Here is a 21,618-nt window from a genome sequence, read left to right on the forward strand (position 1 = left end):
CCCAAGCCCATCCTGAAGCCTCATGTCCTGTCTGGGCTGGTTTCCTTTCTGGGACAGTTAACAGAAGACCGCTGTTGAGTTACACAGGTTTCCTCCATGTCACGAGCATTTTGGCAGTACTGACTTTAGGCCCACTGAAGGTTGATTATCATCAGAATTGATTTCTTGACAACATCCTTTTTGCGCCCCATTCTCCCAGTATTTGATTATGCTTGTCTGCTGTCAGCTTTTATTACCTGAGTTATTTGATTTTGATTGTCCAAGGGAAAGTCCGGTTCCCCAGTTGGTTTCCCTCCATGTCCCTCCCAGAATGAGTGCGTCACAAACAATGGAACTTCACAGCCGACTGTCCGTGGGTGAGAGGAGTCCAACTCAGATGTGTGCACTTCCTGGCTTTGCTACAAACAGAGTACAGGTGAAATTGTTGGGACCAGGGTTTTATTCAGATTTTAAGGGTCCTCAAGCCCTCTGGGAATGTGATCCAGAGGTGGAAATTGTGGAGACCACAATAGGACTATAGACCGCCCCAACCCCTGAAAGCATGTAGTCTCCGAGTCATACCAGAGGGCACACCGTCGGTGTTTGGGGTCACTTTCAGAGCTGCAGATGCCCACGTTCTTGAAAGTGGTAGTGGTGGTTCAGGATTCCGGCTCCCTCCCTCCTCTCAGTGGAGAGCGATGCTCCTATGCCAACTCCACACCACCCATTAGCCACCTTTTGATTTTCACCACTGACGACTCCTCTAAATGAGTCCTTTTTTTTTTCCTCACCCCCTGAAGGATATCCACAGCCACTGCTTGTTTCCATGAGAAGCAGGGGGAGGCCCCATTCACATCTAGACTTGGGCCCTTCCCCACTACACATTCCTGTCCTCCCTGGGGCTGTGCCTTGTGCTTTTTTCCCGGGAACCACCACTGTCTTGGGGCATGCTCGCCTGCTGTCCGTCTTGTCCCAGAACTAGCACTGATGTGCTTTTCAGGGCCATTTTTCACTAAGTTGTTGGGTCTGTGTTCTGTTTTTCTCACTTTGGAAGAGCGACTGGACTCGCAGGAATGATGGGGAAGCACAGAGTTCATGTGCAGATTCAGGACCATCTTCTCCGTAGGAACACCCCTCTGCTCGGTGACACGTGAGAGCCCAGCCCGGTGAGAGCTGCTGTCATTTAGTCGCAGATTGGAGTCCCCAGGCTGTCAGCCACTCCCACCACAGCTTCATGACCCGCCCAGTTCAGTTCAGTCACTCAGTCATGTCCAACTCTTTGCAACCCTCCCCGTCCATCACTAACTCCCAGAGCTTGCTCAAACTCATGTCCATTGAGTCAGTGATGCTATCCAGCCATCTCATCCTCTGTTGTCCCCTTCTCCTCCTGCCTTCAGTCTTTGCCAGCATCAGGGTCTTTTCCAATGAGTCAGTTCTTCACATCAGGAGGCCAGAGTATTGGCGCTTCAGCTTCAGCATCAGTCCTTCCAGTGAACACCCAGGACTGGTCTCCTTTAAGATGGACTGGTTGAATCTCCTTGCAGTCCAAGGGACTCTCAAGAGTCTTCTCTAACACCACAGTTTAGAAGCATCAATTCTTCAGCGCTCAGCTTTCTTCACAGTCCAACTCTCACATCCATACATGACTACTGGAAAAGCCATAGCTTTGACTAAACGGACTTTTGTTGACAAAGGAATGTCTCTGTTTTTTAATATGCTGTCTAGGTTGGTCATAGCTTTTCTTCCAAGGAGTAAGCATCTTTTAATTTCATGGCTGCAGTCACCATCTGCAGTGATTTTGGAGCCAAAGAAAATAAAGTCTCTCACTGTTTCCACTGTTTCTCCATCTATTTGCCATGAAGTGATGGGACTGGATGCCATGATCTTCATTTTTTGAATGTTGAGTTTTAAGCCAACTTTTTCACTCTCCTCTTTGACTTTCATCAAGAAGCTCTTTAGTTCTTCACTTTCTGCCATAAGAGTGGTGTCACCTGCATATCCAAGGTTATTGATGTTTCTCCCGGCAATCTTGATTCTAGCTTGCACTTCATCCAGCCTGGCGTTTCGCATTATGTACCCTGCATATAAGTTATAAGCAGGGTGACAATATACAACTTTGATGTACTCCTTTCCCAGTTTGGAACCTATCTGTTATTCCATGTCTGGTTCTAACTGTTGCTTCTTGATCTGCATATAGATTTCTCAGGAGGCAGGTCAGATGGTTTGGTATTCCCATCTCTTTCAGAATTTTCCACAGTTTGTTTTGATCTACACACTCAAAGGCTTTGGCATAGTCAATAAAGCAGAAGTAAATGTTTTTCTTGAATTCTTTTGCTTTTTTTGATGATCCAGTGGATGTTGGCAATTTGATCTCTGGTTCCTCTGCCTTTTCTAAATCCAGCTTTAACATCTGCAATTTCATGGTTTGTGTATTGTTGAAGCCTGGCTTGGAGAATTTTGAGCATTACTTTACTAGCATGTGAGATGAGTGCAATTGTGCGCTGGTTTGAACTTCTTTGGCATTGCCCTTCTTTGGGATTGGAATGAAAATTGACCATTTTCAGTTCTGTGGCCACTGCTGAGTTTTCCAAATTTGCTGGCGTATTGAGTGCAGCACTTTAACAGCATCATAGTTTGGTCTCAGGTCAAACAACAGGGAGGGAACCCAGCCCCGCCCATCGACAGAAAATTGGATTAAAGATTTACTGAGCATGGCCCCACCCATCAGAAAAAGACCCAGTTTCCCCCACAGTCAGTCTCTCCCATCAGGAAGCTTCCATAAGCCTCTTATTCCTCTCCTTCAGAGGGCTAACAGAGTGAAAACCACAATCACAGAAAACTAATCAAACTGATCACGTGGACCACAGCCTTGTCTAACTCAGTGAAACTATGAGCCACGCCATGTGGGCCACCCGACAGACGGATCATGGTGGAGACTTCTGACCGAATGTGGTCCACTGGAGAAGGGAACGGCAAACCACTTCAGTATTCCTGCCTTGAGAACCCCATGAATAGTATGAAAAGGCAAAAGTACATGACACTGAAAGATGAACTCCCCAGGTCCGTAGGTGCCCAGTATGCCGCTGGAGATCAGTGGAGAAATAACTCCAGAAAGAATGAAGAGATGGAGTCAAAGAGAAAACAACACCCAGTTGTAGATGTGACTGGTGATGGAAGCAAGGTCCGATCTGTAAAGAGCAATATCGCATAGGAACCTGGAATGTTAGGTCCATGAATCAAGGCAAATTGGAAGTGGTCAAACAGGAGATGGCAAGAGTGAATGTTGACATTTTAGGAATCAGAGAACTAAAATGGACAGGAGTGGGCGAATTTAACTCAGATGACCATTATATCTACTTCTGTGGGCAAGAATCCCTTAGAAGAAATGGAGTAGCCATCATAGTCAACAAAAGAGTCTGAAATGCCCTGCCTGCCCAGCTAGGTATAAACTTGTGCCATGGTCACCCACATCGAAGTAGTTAGAATGCAGGGAAATAGGAGGTGCTCGTCACCAAAACTCTGTGAGTGACCACGGGGTTTGTTTTGTAGCTTCGGATGCTGCTGAAGCAGGCAGCGTCCATGAGAGCATGCTCCCTACTTCTCTGGGGAGGGGGTGGAGGCACGCCAGTCATCTTCCCAGCCGCGGAAGCCCTGAATAGGAAGGGGGTGCCCCTGTTGTCCCCCCAGTCTGGGAACCAGCGTGTGTCAGACCCAGTGGAGAGCACCGCGGGGCTTAGACGGCCTTGGCAACAGCAGCACTCGAACCTGCCATTTTCTCCTCCTGGTTTCTAAGCTGTTTGCTAAGGGCCTTTGCGACATTTTTACTATGCTAAGAACCTTTGAACAGCTGGCGACTCTCAAATGGAATAATGAAAATGATAGGGAAACATGTTCTTTGGATGGGCAATTTGCTGTGTGTCGTACCCAGCCCTAGTGGGTGCTCGGCTTCAGTCCCCAGGAAGACGGGGTGTGAGTGTCCTCTAGGAGCAGCGTCAGAACCTGGGGGATGAGTACAGAGCCCCAGGCCTGCTGTTTTCTTGTGTCGGTGTTGGGGTGGCATGAGTTAGTGTAGAGAAGGGTCCTGTAATAGTTCCAGTGGGGACTATTATGAGCATCATTGGCAGCCACGGCAGCCCCCTCACGTGGCTGGCCATGGAGCAGGCATTCAGGCAGTGAGGCCGGCTTCGGGCACTCCCTGCCACGCAACCAGCTGCTCCATGGCGCGTGCTCTGTGTCCTGTCTCTTCCCCGCCTCTGCCACCAGCCAGCCATCTCTCTCGGGTTGCGTTCCCCTTCTAAATATAGTCCAGCCTCATCCTGCCCCGTCATCAGGTGCCCAGGGTGTGTGACTGAGGACAGGAAGGGCAGTTGCAAAATCAGCCTTCATCCTGTTGTAATAGGATAGACTCCTGGCATCTTGTCATCTCTGAAGGTAGACTGAAAAGTTGGCTTTCGGGCACCTCACAAGGGTGGATGGGGTCCCTTCCCAAAGCAGCAGAGAAGGCGAGGTGACCCCACTGCCTTGCCGCATCCCAGCAGTGACCAGCAGACAGATTACCCTGGCAGTGGAGGGTTCCCGTCTGTGACGGAGAGGCTGGCTTGGCACTGGCTCTGGATAGAATGGAATGCTTTGGGAAATTTGATTAAAATGTGGAAAAGATGCTTCTCAGTCGCAAAGCTGTAGAGAGCACCTGGCATGACACAAAAGCCAGGACCAGTCGTCTCTGCCACCTGGGCTTTCTCTGAAGGAAGTTCCAGCTGCAGGCAGCCGGCAGGCTTGATGCCCTGTGCAGCTGGGTTTCAGCTCCATCTGATGTGGGGTAGGTGATTCGTGCTGGCTTGTTGCCTCTGAGAAGGATGTTAAGGGGCCCCTAATGCACTGGCCTTTCTGCTTTGCTCTTAATATGATTTTCATGTCAAGGAATTACTGGTCTGCTGTTTTCCTGCAAAAACCAGATGGCTTCATGGCTGCATTCACAGGGACTTCTGAGATCGGTGCCAAGCTTATTAGCATCTGCCAGTCTCACAGAAAAACAAGGCCTTACCTAGAATGCTGTGTGCCTTTTTTTTCCCCCCCGAAAAGAGGGCTTCTGCCATAAAGAGTGCAAGTGGGCAGCCCACGTGTGACTTTGCATGCACCTGTCACTCTGGCGGCGGCAGCTCAGCCTCCACAGCCCCACCACCCACAGCTCACCCTGCCACGGTTGCAGCCTTTCCCATTGCCTGCAGATCGTGAACTGAACCCACACATCCCCAGTGAAGCCCTGCTCCAGCTCCGAGACACTGCTTCACAGCACTGACAGGAAAAGACAAACAGAAATCTGACTTGCCGTGTTATCCAGCCAATAAAAAACCACCCAAGGGTAGAGGAATAGATACTCATCACGTCCCAGCAACTCAGCCAGGCCTGTGAGTTCAAGTGCAATATTTCTGGGTGGGTTTAGAAAAAACCTTTCCTTGGCAAAGCAGAGTCCTCCTCCTGACAGCTCTTTTCACCAGCGGGCCAGCCTGTTGGAGTTAGAACAAAGGGAATCCTGCTTGTCTGATTGGGGCCAGATAGCGGTTTCCTCCCTCCCCAGTGGTCTGTGTGCCGTTGTGGAAGTTTGAATACTTTTCCATAAGTTAAGCAGAACTTTTCTCTTCACGCTGTCTGGATTTGCCTTCATCTGTAGTCAAACTTTGGCTGCCAGGGTGGCCTTTGCCCTGGTTTAGCATGAGCAGAATAATAGCATTGGCTTGAAAAGAGATTCAGGAGATGATTATGGGATCATTCAGTAGGCTTGTCACCAGAGAATGCATCTGTTATGAAGGGCACGTAGTGGTGTGTGTTGTTTTTTTTTATGGATTTTCTATTTTAGCCACTGTGTGCCTGAGTGTGTATTATAGCAGCTACAATAGCAAAACATTGAGAGTACTTTTGCTAGTGTGTCTTGCTTCTTCCCAGCATTGTATTTTTCTAGAACGTTCTTTTGATTAATGAAGGCTGTCTGAAAGGGACAAGGGTGAAAGCCTTACCTGCCATATAAAGTTAAAAAAGGATATTTCAAAAGTGTGGTTTGATTTGAATTTCAGCAGGTAGGGGAAACTTGCTACTTAAATTGTGTTTCCTCTGCATTTGGAAACTTCAGTCTCCCAGATGTGTGTAGAAGATGTTTTTATTTTCCTTATTGAAAAATAAGAGGTAGGCTTAGGCGGATTTCCCGGTTCTGCCAGACCCATCGGGGCGGATAGTTAGCCGTGGTGTACAACTCGATGAGTGACTCGGGGGCTCATCTTAGGCATCACTGTAGCAGTTCCATGGCACTTCCCCTGGTGGGCCTGCGGTGAGACTCCGGGCTCCCAGTGCAGGGGGCCTGGGTTCGCTCACTAGCTGGGGAGCTGGACCCCACATGCTGCAGCAGAGAGCCCTCGTGCCACAGCTAAGACCTAGCAGCCAAGTAAATAAACTGTAGCACTTCCAATATTTAAAGGTGAGCGTGGCATGAGAAAGGATGAACATTCGTGTGTGGTTTTTGGTTTTTTTTAATACAAGGCAGCGGGAGACGTTGATTCATCCACTGATGCTGACTAGGCGGCTGCCGTGATCTGGCACTGACATAGCTCTGGTCACAGAGAGAGAGGGTGGCGTGGCCCTTGGCTCGCAGAACTGGTGGTTCCGAGTGGGAGGGACCTCTGCCAACACGTGTCCGTGATGAGCCAAGCTGCGGTCATTTTCCTGGAGCACGGCGAGAGCTGGGGTCAGCCAGGCCTGGCCCGGCCAGTCGCATGGTCTAAGTGGGTCACATGCCCATGTCCTTTCTCAGTTCGAGAACATGTTGAAAATCACTTCCGTCACTTCTGCTGGAGAGGATATGCAGAGGAATGCAGTTACAATCCACTTTTGACTTTTCAGAAGTAGAATATCCTTTCTGTTCCTTTTCGGTCTGCTTCTTTTCTTACCTTCTTATTCCAGCAGTTGCTAGGACTTTCGAGAGGAGACGGGCCTGGAAAGAGGACAGTAAACTCTGGCCGGACATACTGCTCCAGGATGAAGGCTGTGGTGCACGCGGCCGACACGCGAGGGCAGCAGGTCTGGGGCAGTGGATTTCGCTGCCGTGGACCGCAGAGCCTAGGCGTCCTTTGCCGGTGCTGGGTAAAGGCAGGGTGGCAGCCGTAGGAGCAGCGCCCTTGCTGTCTGCTTAAAGCGCTTTGTCAGAATTCTCTGCTGACACCTCTGTGTTTGGGAAGTACCAGGAGATGTCTCAGAAGCGGCAGAGGGTGGCAGTTTCAGAATGTTGATCTTCCATTTGGGGGAGGTTTTATATCATTTTATTTTTTTCTTCCTTGACAGAATGAAGTTGGCCTACTGGAGTTCTTCCAAAATGTGATCAAAGAAACTAGGGCAGAGCCCAAAAAAGTGACTAGTTGGGTCCTCAACACTTTTCTGGGCTTCTTAAAGCAACAGAACCTTGCCGTCAGTGAGAGGTGAGTGGGGCCTGGGGAGGGCATTTTCTTTTGTCATGATCTCTGTGTCCAGAAGCAGCTGATAGAGTTCAGGGCCGGGGTTCTGTCCTTCCCCGCCCCCCATGCCCCGACCTGCTGACGAGACACAGACCTTCCATGTGAATGTCAGGGCTGTCCGCCTTCACCTGCACATCTGAAAGCTTGTTGGTGTGTTCGGGTCTCTGACCACCCACCCTGGCCTGTGTGCTGTGCTGGGCTGGGGGCCTGAGATGAAAACAATGAAGAGTTGGTCTCGACTGTAAGAAAGCAGTCGGCTCAGTGTGATCCTGCTGCACCACAGCTGTGCCCGGCCACCCGTGAATACACAAAAAGGGACCAAGCCCAGGGCATCACCCTCAGGAGTGGGGACAAGGCTCCCTCAGAGGCCAGGCCCTGGGGAAGCAGTGGGAGTGGCCAAGAGGAAGGGGCAGGACACCCCCTGAGAAGGGGGAGGGACAGCCGAGCTGGCCCTAGTTGGGGGTGACTGGGGCCAGACCCCACGCCCAGCAGTCAGGGTGCCCGGGCGTGGGGGCCAGCGTGCATAGACGGCTCAAGGGGGTCCCTGGTGCAGCACCTTGGGGAAGGCCGTGCACAGTCTGGAATAAGTGGATCGTGGACGTGGAGCATGTAGATGGAACTGGAAGCCGCTGGAGCAGAGGAAAGCTGTCAGGGAGGACATGGCCTGACCATGGCCGCGGAAGTGGCCTGAGGCGGCCTGGACTTTACCCGTGGAGTGTGGGGAGGCGAGAAGGGGAGAACCGGGAGCGCGGGTGTCAGAGGAGGAAAGAAAAGGGTCGACAGGGAGAGAAGGAGCAGTGCGGGGACTCATCAGGGACACACAGGTGGGTGGCAGGGACCCAGCAGGACCCCGGAGGGAAGCAGAGTCCATCTGGGTGGGTGTCATTGCCGAGGGAGCACCCACAGCCGTGGGTTGCGGGAGCGGAGGAGGGGAGACAGGTGTGTACTGATACACGAGTCAGAACAGTTGTGCGTTCAGAGAAGTTGCCCCATGCGCATTCAGCCTCTGGCTTGCAGTGTGTGTGCGCAGCACCAGCGAGGCCACGTGGCCCCATGCCAGCTGTGACCTCGGTGAGTCACCCTCAGTGCCTCCCAGGGTTCTGGAGAGGAGGAGGCGCGGTGCCCACAAGCCCTCAGCATTGGCTCCCTTCGCTTTTCATGCTGCCGTGTCAAATACCAACCCCCTCAAGTACCAAAGCGGGCATGAGAGCCAGCAGCTTTGGGGACCACGGGGAGCATAGCCAAGAGGAACGGAGGGCGGAAAACGCAGGAAACGCCAGCGGGCTGTGTGGTTGGGGCTCAGCCAGCGCACGGAGGGGTGCAAGGTCACGGGAGCCGAGCCGCGAAGTGCCAGCTGTGGAGAGAGGAGCAGGGCCCAGCCCTGGGGGAGCTCTGTGTCCTGGGAGGATGGCCTTGCACAGCAGTGCTGTAGTTCAGGGCGGACAGGGTGCTTCCTGCTTAGAAGCACAAGCAAAGTGGTGGGAGCAGAGAGGGTGAGACCACGTTCGCCCAAGAGGCTCCAGGAAGGTGTGCTCTGAGCTGTTGGAGGAGATCTAACTCTTAGCCTTGAATAAGGCGTTCTGTGTTGTTGGCTGACTACTAGTGTCCCTGAGTCTCAGTCTCGGTAGAGCCCTTAGCTACTTTCTGGTTCGGCTCCTTCACGTTTAGTGGAGAAGGAAACCCAGGCCCCAAGAAGTAACGTGCACCGATGCTCAGCCCGTCCCCTGACTTTCAGATCAGTTTCTTTATATGTTGATATGGGAAATGAGGGGTTTGCTAACAACCATTGCAGGAGCTGAGGTTGATAAAAACCTGTTGAGGGAACCTGGAGCCCCAGGTATTTATCCAAACAATTTGGAAGCATTACAGACTTAAGAATCCCAAGGGATCCTAACTCTAAATAAAAGCATATTTGGTTGTTCCAAAGTCAAGTAAGAATGAAGCGCAGCAAGCTCTGTCTTGCGGTTTAGGTAGAACAGGAGCTTGGAGCAGACGTTAACCAGTGAGCAACCTCAGCAGCTGGACTAGCGTTTCCAAAGCCTGGAAGAGCAATAGCTGCAAAGCTGGCAACGGTCTCATGATGATGCCAGGCAAGGGACACCAGAGATCGTGCTGGCTGGAACTCATTTTGCAAAAGAGCATTCATTTTTAAAGACCTCTCAGAAGACTGGTGTTTAAAGGATCCAACCAGAAAAGTATTAGTCACTTAGTCATGTCTGACTCTTTGTAAGCCCATGGACTGTAACCCACCAGGCTTCTCTATCTATGGGATTTTTCAGGCAAGAATATGGAGTGGATAGCCATTCCCTTCTCCAGGGGATCTTCCCAACCCAGGGATGGAAACCAGGTCTCCCGCATTACAGGCAGATTGTTTACCATCTGAGCCACCAGGGAAGCCCGAAAAGAAAGTGAAAGTTGCTCCGTCATGTCTAACACTTTGCGACCCCATAGACTGTAGCCCACCAGGCTCCTCTGTCCATGGAATTCTCCAGGCAGGAAGACTGGAGTGGGTTGCCATGCCCTTCTCCAAGATATCTTCCCAACCCAAGAATGGAAGCATGGCCTCCCGCATTGCAGGCAGATTCCTTACTGTCTGAGCCACCAGAGAAGTGCTTGTTGAACTTGGCCCTTACGTTATTTTGAGTATATAGCTCTGTTGGATGATAACTCCATTAATACCAGGTTTGATTTAGTTACGAAGGTGGACGTTACTGGTCCCCTGATGCAGCATTCCCTGGTAGGATGAGGCCAGTGTAACTCTCCAGTTGTTCACTCCAGCTGAGGCCCTGAACCTGCAGGTCAGCTGCAGGCAGCAGCCCCCGAGACCCTGGGAAACCAGCGAAGGCTTTAGAGCCGAGGAGGGACTGACGCCGGTGGGAGGGTTAGGCCCACAGTGTGATGTGCGGGGCCACGTCCAAGAAGGGGATGCAGGAGGCGGGAGCCTGTCTATGTACAGCCTGTGAGCTGAGGATGCTTGCCATCTCTCACAGAAACCAAACCAGAAGCATATGTGACAGAGACCCGGGGTGTCCCACAGAGCCTTAAATATTTGGTCCCCGGCTCTTCCTGGAAGAAGTTTCCTGAGCCCTGGCTTAGATGTGTTGTGTGGGGAGACGGGACCCCAAAGAGGTAGCTGACCATGTTGGCAGGAGACCATTGCCCTGAAAGCAGTGGCCACCCTGGAGACAGACATGCTCTCCTCCTTTGCCAGACTCAGGTGAAGGCAGAGGATGCAGAAACGAGCCCTGGCCACTCCTCGCTGGAGAATGGAGGCCCCAGGAGAAGGGGCTTTCCCAGGACTTGAAGGTGTCCAGGGGCAGGGTGCAGCAGTGCGGAGAAGCTGTTGTGTTTGGTAACAGGTGAGGGGAGGTGACTTTTTAAGAAGGATAGAGTCAGCATCCAGATGACATGTGCTCAGGAGGCAGACAGTAACCGCTGATACTCTGTATTGGTAAGAAATAAGGTAAGAAGCCAGGCAGAGCGCGTGACGGCAAGATGACTTGGAGGCGTTTAAGATAGAGAAGATCTGAGCGCTCGTGAAGGCGTGGGAGCAAAGCCGCAGGAGACAGGAGCCTGGCATCCGAGGAGGATTTGTCGGAGCGCCAAGTGACAGGGTCAGGAGCATGGGCTTGAGGGGCTGTTAGGTGGAAGAGGAGGCAGAGGGCACCCTAGAAGATTCCGGGCCTTCCATCAGCTGGGGGCCTGATGATGTGGGAGGTTGGGGTGCGTGCTGAGAAGGAGCATAGAAAGGAGACTCTAGAACAGACACTCAGCTAGGGGCACCCCAGGCAGGGTGCTGGGAATCAGCGAGATGAGCAGGACTGCTGAGCAGTGCCTGGGGGTCCAGACCTCCCTGTCTTCCTCCACGAGCCTCTGTGTCTCACAGGCTTGGGCCTGAAATGAGCCTGTGGATTGCGATGGGCAGCGCATTTCACAGGAGCCACGGTGGCTGTGGCTGTGTTGGGGTGTCTGCTTCCAGGATCCATGCTACAGATGGAGTTGTGATCCCGGAAGAGATCTAAGGGACCAGGTGAATTTGGAAGGCTCAAGATGCCCCTCCCCTCCACCTCGTAGGTGGGCTGGGCTGGGGGTGGGAGACTAGCACACACGGCTTCTGTCTTTCACGTTAGAGTTACCTTCAGCGGAGACGCACTCGTGGCCCAGAAACCAGCACGCTCTGACAGCAGCCACTCAGTAGCGTGTGCTTCTGCCGTTATGTTCCAAGTCCGATGGCTTATTTATGTAACTGAGGAGGGGGCCTTTGAGGATTAGGGGGACAGGTCCCAATATTCGCCATCGTCTTTCTGGAGGTTAGCCCTGGCACAGCTGGAATGAATTGACACAGTGTCCCAGCCCTCCTTGTCGGGGAAGGAGTCCCAAGACACAGACACTGTTGACCTACTGTGGGTATAAAAGGGTGACTGAGAAATCCCAAGTCAGTGGAGATATTTTATTGTGAATTAAGGTCATTGGATGAAAGGCGAAGTATTTTAAGTTATGCTTGTTCTATTTCTGTCCTCCGCCATCCCCACATCCTTTATCACCAGCTCACGTGGGAATGGGCACCCTTTCTGCTGAAGGCTCGAGAAATCTAGTTCAGCCTCAGTGCTTATTATGGTCTACACAATAATTGGCCTTTATGTCGACTAGGATGGTGGAACATCCAAGAAACCCGAATTTTTAAAGCAACCTGATTCTTTCTTACTTGTCAGTAAGGGTGGGGGGTTAGAGAAGAGGTAACTGTTGCTCTCCCAGCCCTCTCCCCCTCATCCCGCTGAGATCTGCTTAGGGGGTTACAGCTGCTCCCGGTACCAGACTCCCTCCAAGCCACACATCTGCTAGGAGTTTTCTCTTCTCCTTTCTTTGGAATAAGCGGACACTGGCAGAACAGTGGGGGTCTCCGTGTCTAGTGTCAGCGATGCTGTGGGGTCTCATGGTACCTGAGCTGGACCTGGTGAACTTGTGCTCGGTTGGCCTGGAGTCCCAGGAAATATCCAAGAGCATAACAAAGAAATTAACATCGAGTGATGGGAGCTGAGACTTAGACAGAAGGTGTTATCGAGTCTCTCTAAGCACTCGAGAAGCTTTTGTTTATGCACTCACAGTAATGTGCTATTTATAAGGCATTTCAGTCTATTTAAAACTGGTGCCCTTGTGACCTCAGACAAACAGCGTTTCATTAGCCTAGTTGCTGTGTGTGTTTAAACGTAGCAAGACCATGTATTTTAAAATAGTCTGTAATTCAATATTTCCACTAACCGAGGCACTCACCTCCCCCCACCTCTAAATATGAATTGATGACACTTCACATGTCCAGTTGGCCTTTTACATCATGGGCTCCTTGGAAATAAGTCACTTCCTGGAAGTGTAGATATAATGACTTCTGGACCCTGGTGTGTCCAGAAAGCTCTTGAGGGCCTGCAGGAGCAGTGTGTGTGGGTGCCTATGCGGACGCCGGATGGTGTCGCTGGCAGTCACTGCACCCCGAAAGGAAAACTCTTACAGTGAAAAAAGAATTTATATTTGCACAAAAAGACTCCAAAAACCAGCTTTGTTAGCTGTTTTGTTTGAAGTAATTTTTTAGGCTGATCTTTCAGTCGAAAATATTTAATTACTGTTTTTTTTTCTTTTTTGTCTTCTCACCATGGTTCGTGAATTTTGCAGCCACCTCCTTTTCTTGACTAATTAAACTGAGCAGTTGTCTGTTGCTACAACTTCTGCCAAACAGCGGTTACTGTTGGGTAGTAAAATAAAGAAAAACAACACTAGTCACAAAAACGTGTTCTAGCCTGAAATACAAAATAATAAATAACACGGGGCCCAGTTGGCCTGTTACTGGTAACACGGGGCCCAGTTGGCCTGTTACTGTCATTCCTGGGTGGGGAGGTACGTGTTCAAGCCTGCAGAGTCACGTGCTTTGATCTTGAATAACCGTGAACGCGTATGCTGACAAAGGGAAGTGATGTGTTTTCTTCTCTCCTTTGGGGGTGCCAGTCCTGTCACGCCCTCCGCCCTGGCTGAGCTGCTGGACCTGCTGGACAGGAAGGCCATCTCTGCGCCCGCAGCCAAGCAGGTAAGTGCACACCTCTTGAGTCCAGCCACCCTGCCGGCCCAGTACCGGTGTTACGGGAGCTCCGCACTGAGTGAATTTCATCGTGGGAGTCTTGTAATAAACGCCTCCAAGTGCTGGGGGAGGGGTGGCTTTTGTTTCTTCGTTTGTTGCTGTTTTTAGAGGTGATGTCCTCAGCACTCTTTCTGTTGATTTTTGTGTATTATTTTGGCTGTGCTGGGTCTCCAGCTGCAGCGAGCAGGGCGCCTCTTCGTGGCAGAGCCCCGGCTCTGGGCAGTTTCAGTAGTTGGGGCCCGCAGGCTTAGGTGCCCACGGCATGTGGGATCTTTCCACACCAGGGAATGGGCCTGTGTCCCCTGCGTTAGCAGGCGGGCTCTCTTTCGTTCAATCTCTTTCTTTTGAATTGAGGGATAACTGTTTTACAGTACCGTGTTGGTTTCTGCCATACATCAGCATAGATCAGCCGTAGGTATACATATGTCCCCTCCCTCTTGAACCACCCCCCCATCCCCCCTAGGTTGTCTAGAGCACCTCTAGAGCACCGGTTTGGTTTCCTTGCATCGTAGAGCACATTCCCACTGGCTGTTTGTTCTCCGCATGGTGACGTATGTCTCCCAGTGCTCTTCCGTCAGATTACCCCCCCACTCTGCTGCCCTCACTGTGTCCACAAGCCTGTTCTGTACGTCTGTGTCTCCTCTGCTGCCTCCAGATAGGCTCATCAGCACCATCTTTCTAGATTTCATATGTATGCCTTAGTATACAGTATTTGTTTTTCTCTTTCTGACTTACTTCACTGTACGTAATGGGCTCTACAGTTATCTAGCTTATTAGAACTAACTCACATTCGTTCCTTTTTATAGCTGAGTAACATTCCGTTGTGTATATGTACACACCTTCTTTAATCGATTCATCTGTCAATGCGCATCTAGCATCTGCGATGTTTCAATGTCCTGTCTGTTGTAAACTGTGCTGCAGTGAACATTGGGGTACCTGTGTTTTTTAGAATTGTGGCTTTCTCAGAGTATATACTAGTAGTACAGTAAGAAAAGGCAAAAAGATAGGACACTGAAAGATGAACTCCCCAGGTCAGTAGGTGCCCAATATGCTACTGGAGATCAGCAGAGAAATAACTCCAGAAAGAATGAAGGGATGGAGCCAAAGCAAAAATAATACCCTGTTGTGGATGTGACTGGTGATAGAAGCAAGCCCCGATGCTGTAAAGAGCAATATTGCATAGGAACCTGGAATGTTAGGTTCATGAATCAAGGCAAATTGGAAGTGGTGAAACAAGAGATGGCAAGGGTGAATGTCGACATTCTAGGTATGAGCAAACTAAAATGGACTGAAATGGCTGAATTTAACTCAGATGACCACTATATCTACTACTGTAGGCAGGAATTCCTTAGAAGAAATGGAGTAGCCATCACAGTCAACAAAGTCCGAAATGCAGTACTTGGATGTAATCTCAAAACTACAGAATGATCTCTGTTTGTTTCCAAGACAAACCATTCAATATTACAGTAATACAAGTCTATGCCCTGACCAGTAACGCTGAAGAAGCTGAAGTTGAATGCTTCTACGAAGACCTACAAGACCTTTTAGAACAAACACCCCAAAAAATTGTCCTTTTCATGATAGGGGACTGGAATGCAAAAGTAGGAAGTCAAGATACACCTGGAATAACAGGCAAATTTGGCTTTGGAGTACAGAATGAAGCAGGGCAAAGGCTAATAATGGAGTTTTGCCAGGTCATAGCAAACACCCTCTTCCAACAACACAAGAGAAGATTCTACACATGGACATCACCAGATGGTCAACACCGAAATCAGATTGATTATATTCTTTGCAGCCAAAGATGGAGAAGCTCTATACAGTCAGCAAAAACAAGACCAGGAGCTGACTGTGGCTCAGACCATGAGATCCTTACTGCCAAATTTAGACTTAAATTGAAGAAAGGAGGGAAAACCACTAGACCATTCAGGTATGACCTAAATTGAATCCCTTATGATTATACAGTGGAAGTGAGAACTAGATTTAAGGGACTAGATCTGATAGACAGAGTGCCTGATAAACTATGGATGGAGGTTCGTGACATTGTACAGGAGACAGGGATCAAGACCATCCCCAAGAAAAAGAAATGCAAAAAAGCAAAATGGCTGTCTGAGGAGCCCTTACAAATTGCTGAGAAAAGAAGAGAAGCCAAAAGCAAAGGAGAAAAGGAAAGATATAAGCATCTGAATGCAGAGTTCCAAAGAATAGCAAGGAGAGATAAGAAAGCCCTCCTCAGCGATCAATACAACAAAATAGAGGAAAACAATAGAATGGGAAAGACTAGAGATCTTTTCAAGAAAATTAGAGATACCAAGGGAACATTTCATGCAAAGATGGGCTCCATAAAGGACAGAAATGGTATGGACCTAACAGAAGCAGAAGATATTAAGAAGAGGTGACAAGAATACACAGAAAAACTGTACAAAAAGATCTTCACAACCCAGATAATCATGATGGTGTAATCACTCACCTAGACCCAGATATCCTGGAATGTAAAGTCAAGTGGGCCTTAGGAAGCATCACTACGAACAAAGCTTAGTAGAGGTGATGGAAGTCCAGTTGAGCTATTTCAAACCCTTAAAGATGATGCTGTGAAAGTGCTGCACTCAATATGCCAGCAAATTTGGAAAGCTCAGCAGTGGCCACAGGACTGGAAAAAGTCAGTTTTCATGCCAATCCCAAAGAAAGTGAAAGTGAAGTCACTTAATCGTGTCCGGCTCTGTGGACAGAGTCCACAGAGCCTACCATGCTCCTCCATCCATGGGATTTTCCAGGCAAGAGTACTGGAGTGGGTTGCCATTTCCTTCTCCAGAGGATCTTCCCAACCCAGGGATCGAACCTGAGTCTCTTGCATTGTAGGCAGACGCTTTACTGTCTGAGCCACCAGGGAAATCCCAAAGAAAGGCAATGCCAAAGAATATTCAAACTACCATACAATTGCACTCATCTCACAGGCCAGTAAAGTAATGCTCAAAATTCTCCAAGCTAGGCTTCAACAATATATGAACTGTGAACTTCCAGATGTTCAAGCTGGATTTAGAAAAGGCAGAGGAACCAGAGGTCAAATTGCCAACATCTGCTGGATCATGGAAAAAGCAAGAGAGTTCCAGAAAAACATCTATTTCTGCTTTATTGACTATGCCAAAGCCTTTGACTGTGTGGATCACAACAAAGTGTGGAAAATTCTTAGAGAGATGGGAATACCAGACCACCTGACCTGCCTCTTGAGAAATCTGTATGCAGGTCAGGAAGCAACAGTTAGAACTGGACATGGAACAACAGATTGGTTCCAAATAGGAAAAGGATTACGTCAAGGCTATATATTGTCACCCTGCTTATTTAACTTATATACAGAGGACATCATGAGAAATGCTGGACATCACGAGAAACGCTGGGAAGAAGCACAAACTGGAATCAAGATTGCTGGGAGAAATATCAGTAACCTCAGATATGCAGATGACACCACCATTATGGCAGGAAGTGAAGAAGGACTAAAGAGCCTCTTGTGAAGGTGAAAGAGGAGAGTGAAAAAGTTGGCTTAAAGCTCAATATTCAGAAAACAAAGATCCTGGCATCTGGTCCCATCACTTCATGGGAAATAGATGGGGAAACAGTGGAAACAGTGTCAGACTTTATTTTTGGGGGGCTCCAAAATCACTGCAGATGGTGACTGCAACCATGAAATTAAAAGACGCTTACACCTTGGAAGGAAAGTTATGACCAACCTAGACAGCATATTCAAAAGCAGAGACATTACTTTGCCATCAAAGGTCCATTAGTCAAGGTGATGGTTTTTCTAGTTTCCATGTATGGATGTGAGAGTTGGACTATAAAGAAAGCTGAGCGCTGAAGAATTGATGCTTTTGAACTACAGTGTTGGAGAAGACTCTTGAGAGTCCCTTCTGCAAGGAGATCCAACCAGTCCATCCTAGAGATCAGTCCTGGGTGTTCATTGGAACGACTGATGCTAAAGCTGAAACTCCAATACTTTGGCCACCTGATGCGAAGAACTGACTCATTAGAAAAGACCCTGATGCTGGGAAAGATTAAGGGCAGGAGGAGAAGGGGACCACAGAGGATGAGATGGTTGGATTGCTCACCAACTCAATGGACATGAGTTTGGGTAAATTCCGGGAGTTGGTGTTGGACAGGGAGGCCTGGTGTGGTGCAGTTCATGGGGTTACAAAGAGTCGGACACGACTGAGCGACTGAACTGAACTGAACTGATAATAGTAGTAGGATTGCTGGGTCGTATGGTAGTTTTTTTTCTAATTTTTAGAGGAATCTCCATACTGTTCTCCATAGTGACTATATCAGTTCGCATTCCTACCAACAGTTGGCAAGAGGGTTCCCTTTTCTCCACACCCTCTCCAGCATTTATTGTCTGTAGATTTTTCGATGGTGGCCATTCTCACTGTTGTGGGGTGATAGCTTGTTTTAGTTTTGATTTACAGTCTCTAGTAATAAACGATGTTGAGCGTTTTTTCATGTGTTGATTAGCCATCTGTATGTCTTCTTTGGAGAAATGTCTGTTCCGGTCTTCTGCCCATTGTTTGATCGGGTTGTTTGTTTTCTGATATTGAGCTACGTGAGCTGCTCTGTATTTTGGAGGTTAATCCTTTGTCCATTGCTTCATTTGCAGTTATTTTCTCCCATTCTGAAGGTTGTCTTTTCATGTTGTTTATGGATTCCTTTGGGCAGGAGGACTTTTAACCGCTGGACCACCAGGGAAGTCTCTGAGTGCTATTTTTAGAGAAGTTGCTAAGTGCCGTTTTTATCCTGAGAGGCAGAAACACTTTATGTAGCAAATGAAATAAAGCCTGTCCCATGTACGACACAGGTAACTTGCGTCTCATCTTCGTTAACCAGAGAGAGTAGTTGTCTGGCTTTGCCTGGACTATTTCCCAAACGTGTTCATATGAGCGGTGGGGCCCTGCAGCTCCTGGGGCTTGGACCGTGCGCGTCCCCTGTTCCCCGGCCCTAGTCCCCCCTCTCCCGTCCTCCCACCCGGGACCAGGGCTCACATGGTTAGCCCTGAAAGTCCGTCTTCCTGCGAGAAGGGCGAGGTCAGACACACCACTTCCCACTACATAGATCAAAGTTTACACACATGCCTAATGTGTGAAGACCCATAAAAAAACAGCCTCACTGTCAGAGGAGGCCTTCCGCCTCATCTCCACCCCCGCCGGACAGTCTCAGGTAGGCCCAACGTTCTGGAACTCAGAAACGCTTACAGATAAGCACCCAGAAGGATAAAGAGCACCAAGGCGGCTGCCTGGTCTCAACTCCAGATCTCACAGCTGTCAAGTGCTTCAGCCAGAAACTTAATGTTACTTTAATGGTGCCTTTTGCATCTAATATTTATACGCGTCCTCAGTAGTAGCAGGGTACAAAGTGAGGCTTTGGAAAAGCTGCTGCTTTGGGCTAATTACAAGGCACCATGGAGCATACACCCCTCTCTGTACTGTGAAACCAGCGACAGGAGCTAATAAAGACTGTCTCCCCACCACCAAGTGAGGCTGTCAAGTACAGGAACCGCGACAGGTTTAGGGCAGGCTTTTGGTTGCCTGGATGTGGGAGGAATACACATGTTTATGACAGTGCTCGGCAGGAGCAGAAAGAGTAAATGGCCTGAGGGCAGAAAGAAACTGTATATACATTTAAGAGCAGATGAATTGTAGCATTTGAAAGCGAAGAGGAAAAGACCTTCCCCTTCCCACTCCGCCTGTGCCAGTGAGGAAAGCCGGGTGCAGTGACTGTGAGTTTCAAAGGACAGAGCTGGGGACTGCAGGGGGCTGCTGACAGCTGGGGTCAGATACAGATAGAGGCAGTTTTGGATTCTGTTGGCTTCCGGTGTGTTTAAAGGAGGTAGGGATGGATCCTGGCTTCTGTGAGGCAACCACAGAATCAAAATAAAAGTCTGATCGGCGAGGCAGTCAGTGTCGCACAAGGGGCTCTCCCTTACACACTTGCCTTGGGGGGGTTGCCTTTACATTGCTCTACTTTACGATTTCTAAAAAATAACCAATTTTTCTGGTGGGAAAAATGGTATTTTTCGTTATAAAGAACTTAGGTAATGCAGAAAAATAGAAAGATTTTCCAGTTCTACCACCTTGAATTAACTACCGTTAGTATTGGGTAGAAGGAAATGGCACCCCACTCCAGTGTGCTTGCCTGGAGAATCCCAGGGACGGGGAGGCCTGGTGGGCTGCCATCTATGGGGTCGCACAGAGTCGGACACGACTGAAGCAACTTAGCAGCAGCAGCAACAGCAGTATTGGGTGAACGTCGTCCCAGGCAGATTTCCGTGCAGAGAGACCACTGGAAGGATGGGTTATGGGATGTGCAGATAGTGGGTCAAAAAATTAAGACTTTTGACAATGAGAGGCTTCGTGTGCTGTTCCTCAGTCCTGTTTGTTTATTCTTGGTTGTGTTGGGTCTTCCTCGCTGCGTGTGGCTCTCGTTGCGGAGCACAGGGTCAGCTGCCCCACGGCGTGTGGGATCTTCCCTTCCCAGGGATGGAACCCACGGCCCCTGCACCGGCAAGCAGATTGCCAACACTGGACCGCTCGGGAAGTCCAGCTTTATTTTTGAAGAGGTGTGCAGTTCATTGGTTTTAGTCTAGTCACCAGGATGGATAGCCATCACCACTGTCTAATTTCAGAAGGTTTTCATCACCCCCAAACCAACCCTGTGCTCAGTCTGCAGTCTCTGCATTAACCCCTCACTCTAGGCAACTGCAGATCTGCTCTCTGTCTGGATTTTCCTGTTCTGGACATGTACGGTGAATGGACTCTGACAGTCTATGTATGACCTCTGGTGTCTGGCTTTCACCTAGTATGATGTTTTCCAAACCATCTACGTCGTGTCTGTACTTCATGCCTTTCTTAGGTTTTTGACAAATGTTTATTTTTATTTATTTATCTGGCTGGGCCAAGTCTTACTTGTGGCATATGGGAACTTTAGTTGTGGCAGGGGGGACTGAATTCCCTGACCAGGGACTGAACCCAGGCCTCCTCCCTTGGGCGCACAGAGTCTTGGCCACTGGGCCACCGGGAAGGTCCCTCCGCGCCTTTTCATGACTGAAGAGTATTCCATTGTGTGGACAGACCTCGGTGGACGCTTGTTTCCCACTGGGGCTCTTTTGAATAATGCTGCTGTGAACACGCATGTTCAGGATTTGATTGGTACACATCTTCAAATTTCTTGGGGCTATACCTACAGGAATGGAATCTCTGGGTCACGTGGTAATTGTATGTTTAACACCTTGAGGACCCGCCAGACCGTTTTCCGATGGGCCGCCCCGTCGGTCACGGTCCGGTCAGCACCCACAGTCCGGTCAGCAGCGGGGGATGATTCCAGTCCTTCCGTGTCCCCACCAGCAGTTGTAACTGACCTTCTCTGACTAGTTATCCTTCCTAGTAGGTGTAAAGCAGTAGCTCAGGGTGGGTTTGATTTGCATTTCCTTTTTGACTAATTACATCAAGTGTCTTTTTGTGTCTTATTTTTATGGTGTACTATAAAATGTGTTATATTTTACAGTGGAAAAATGTGTTACAATTAATTTTTACTGAATTTAACAGAGGAATCCAAGGAGGCCTTAGGTTTTAGAAAGCCTGTGAGGTAGAAAGACTCTGGTTCCACGGGTTATTGGATAACAGAGTTGGATTGGATAACTAGGAGATGGGGAAAAAAAATTGACTCAGGATGACCCCTCAGAATGACAGATAAGCAGAAGGAATCATCCTGCCTTGAGAATATTCTGAACTCCAAAGACTCCCACTTTATGTCGAATTTATTATTAATCCATCTTTTGCTTCCTGGCTCTCCCTTCCATCATCACCCATTATTTTCATCCCTGACACATTCTACTGCCCCTTCCCCCCAGGTGCCCCAACAGTGCTTCTGAGACTTAACAGACCTCATCTGCTTAGCTCCCTGGGCACAGAAGAGTTAGGAGGGCAACAGAAACTCAAAGGTTATTTATCACCCTGAGCAACTTCTGGTAGCTGCAGACAA

General features: G+C 49.2%; 1 protein-coding gene across 2 annotated transcripts in view; it reads left to right on the top strand.

Moving 5' to 3' along the window:
- GATB (glutamyl-tRNA amidotransferase subunit B) overlaps nt 1–21,618 on the top strand; it is a 101,704-nt gene that overhangs the window by 74,293 nt on the left and 5,793 nt on the right. For both annotated transcript variants that reach the window (XM_061383992.1, XM_061383991.1), the window contains 2 exons: nt 7,309–7,442; nt 13,473–13,551. In XM_061383992.1, the coding sequence (XP_061239976.1) occupies nt 7,309–7,442; nt 13,473–13,551 (213 nt within the window). The remainder of the gene's footprint in view (nt 1–7,308; nt 7,443–13,472; nt 13,552–21,618) is intronic.

The sequence above is a fragment of the Bos javanicus genome, chromosome 17, assembly GCF_032452875.1.
Source record: "Bos javanicus breed banteng chromosome 17, ARS-OSU_banteng_1.0, whole genome shotgun sequence".
Lineage (NCBI taxonomy): Eukaryota > Metazoa > Chordata > Mammalia > Artiodactyla > Bovidae > Bos > Bos javanicus.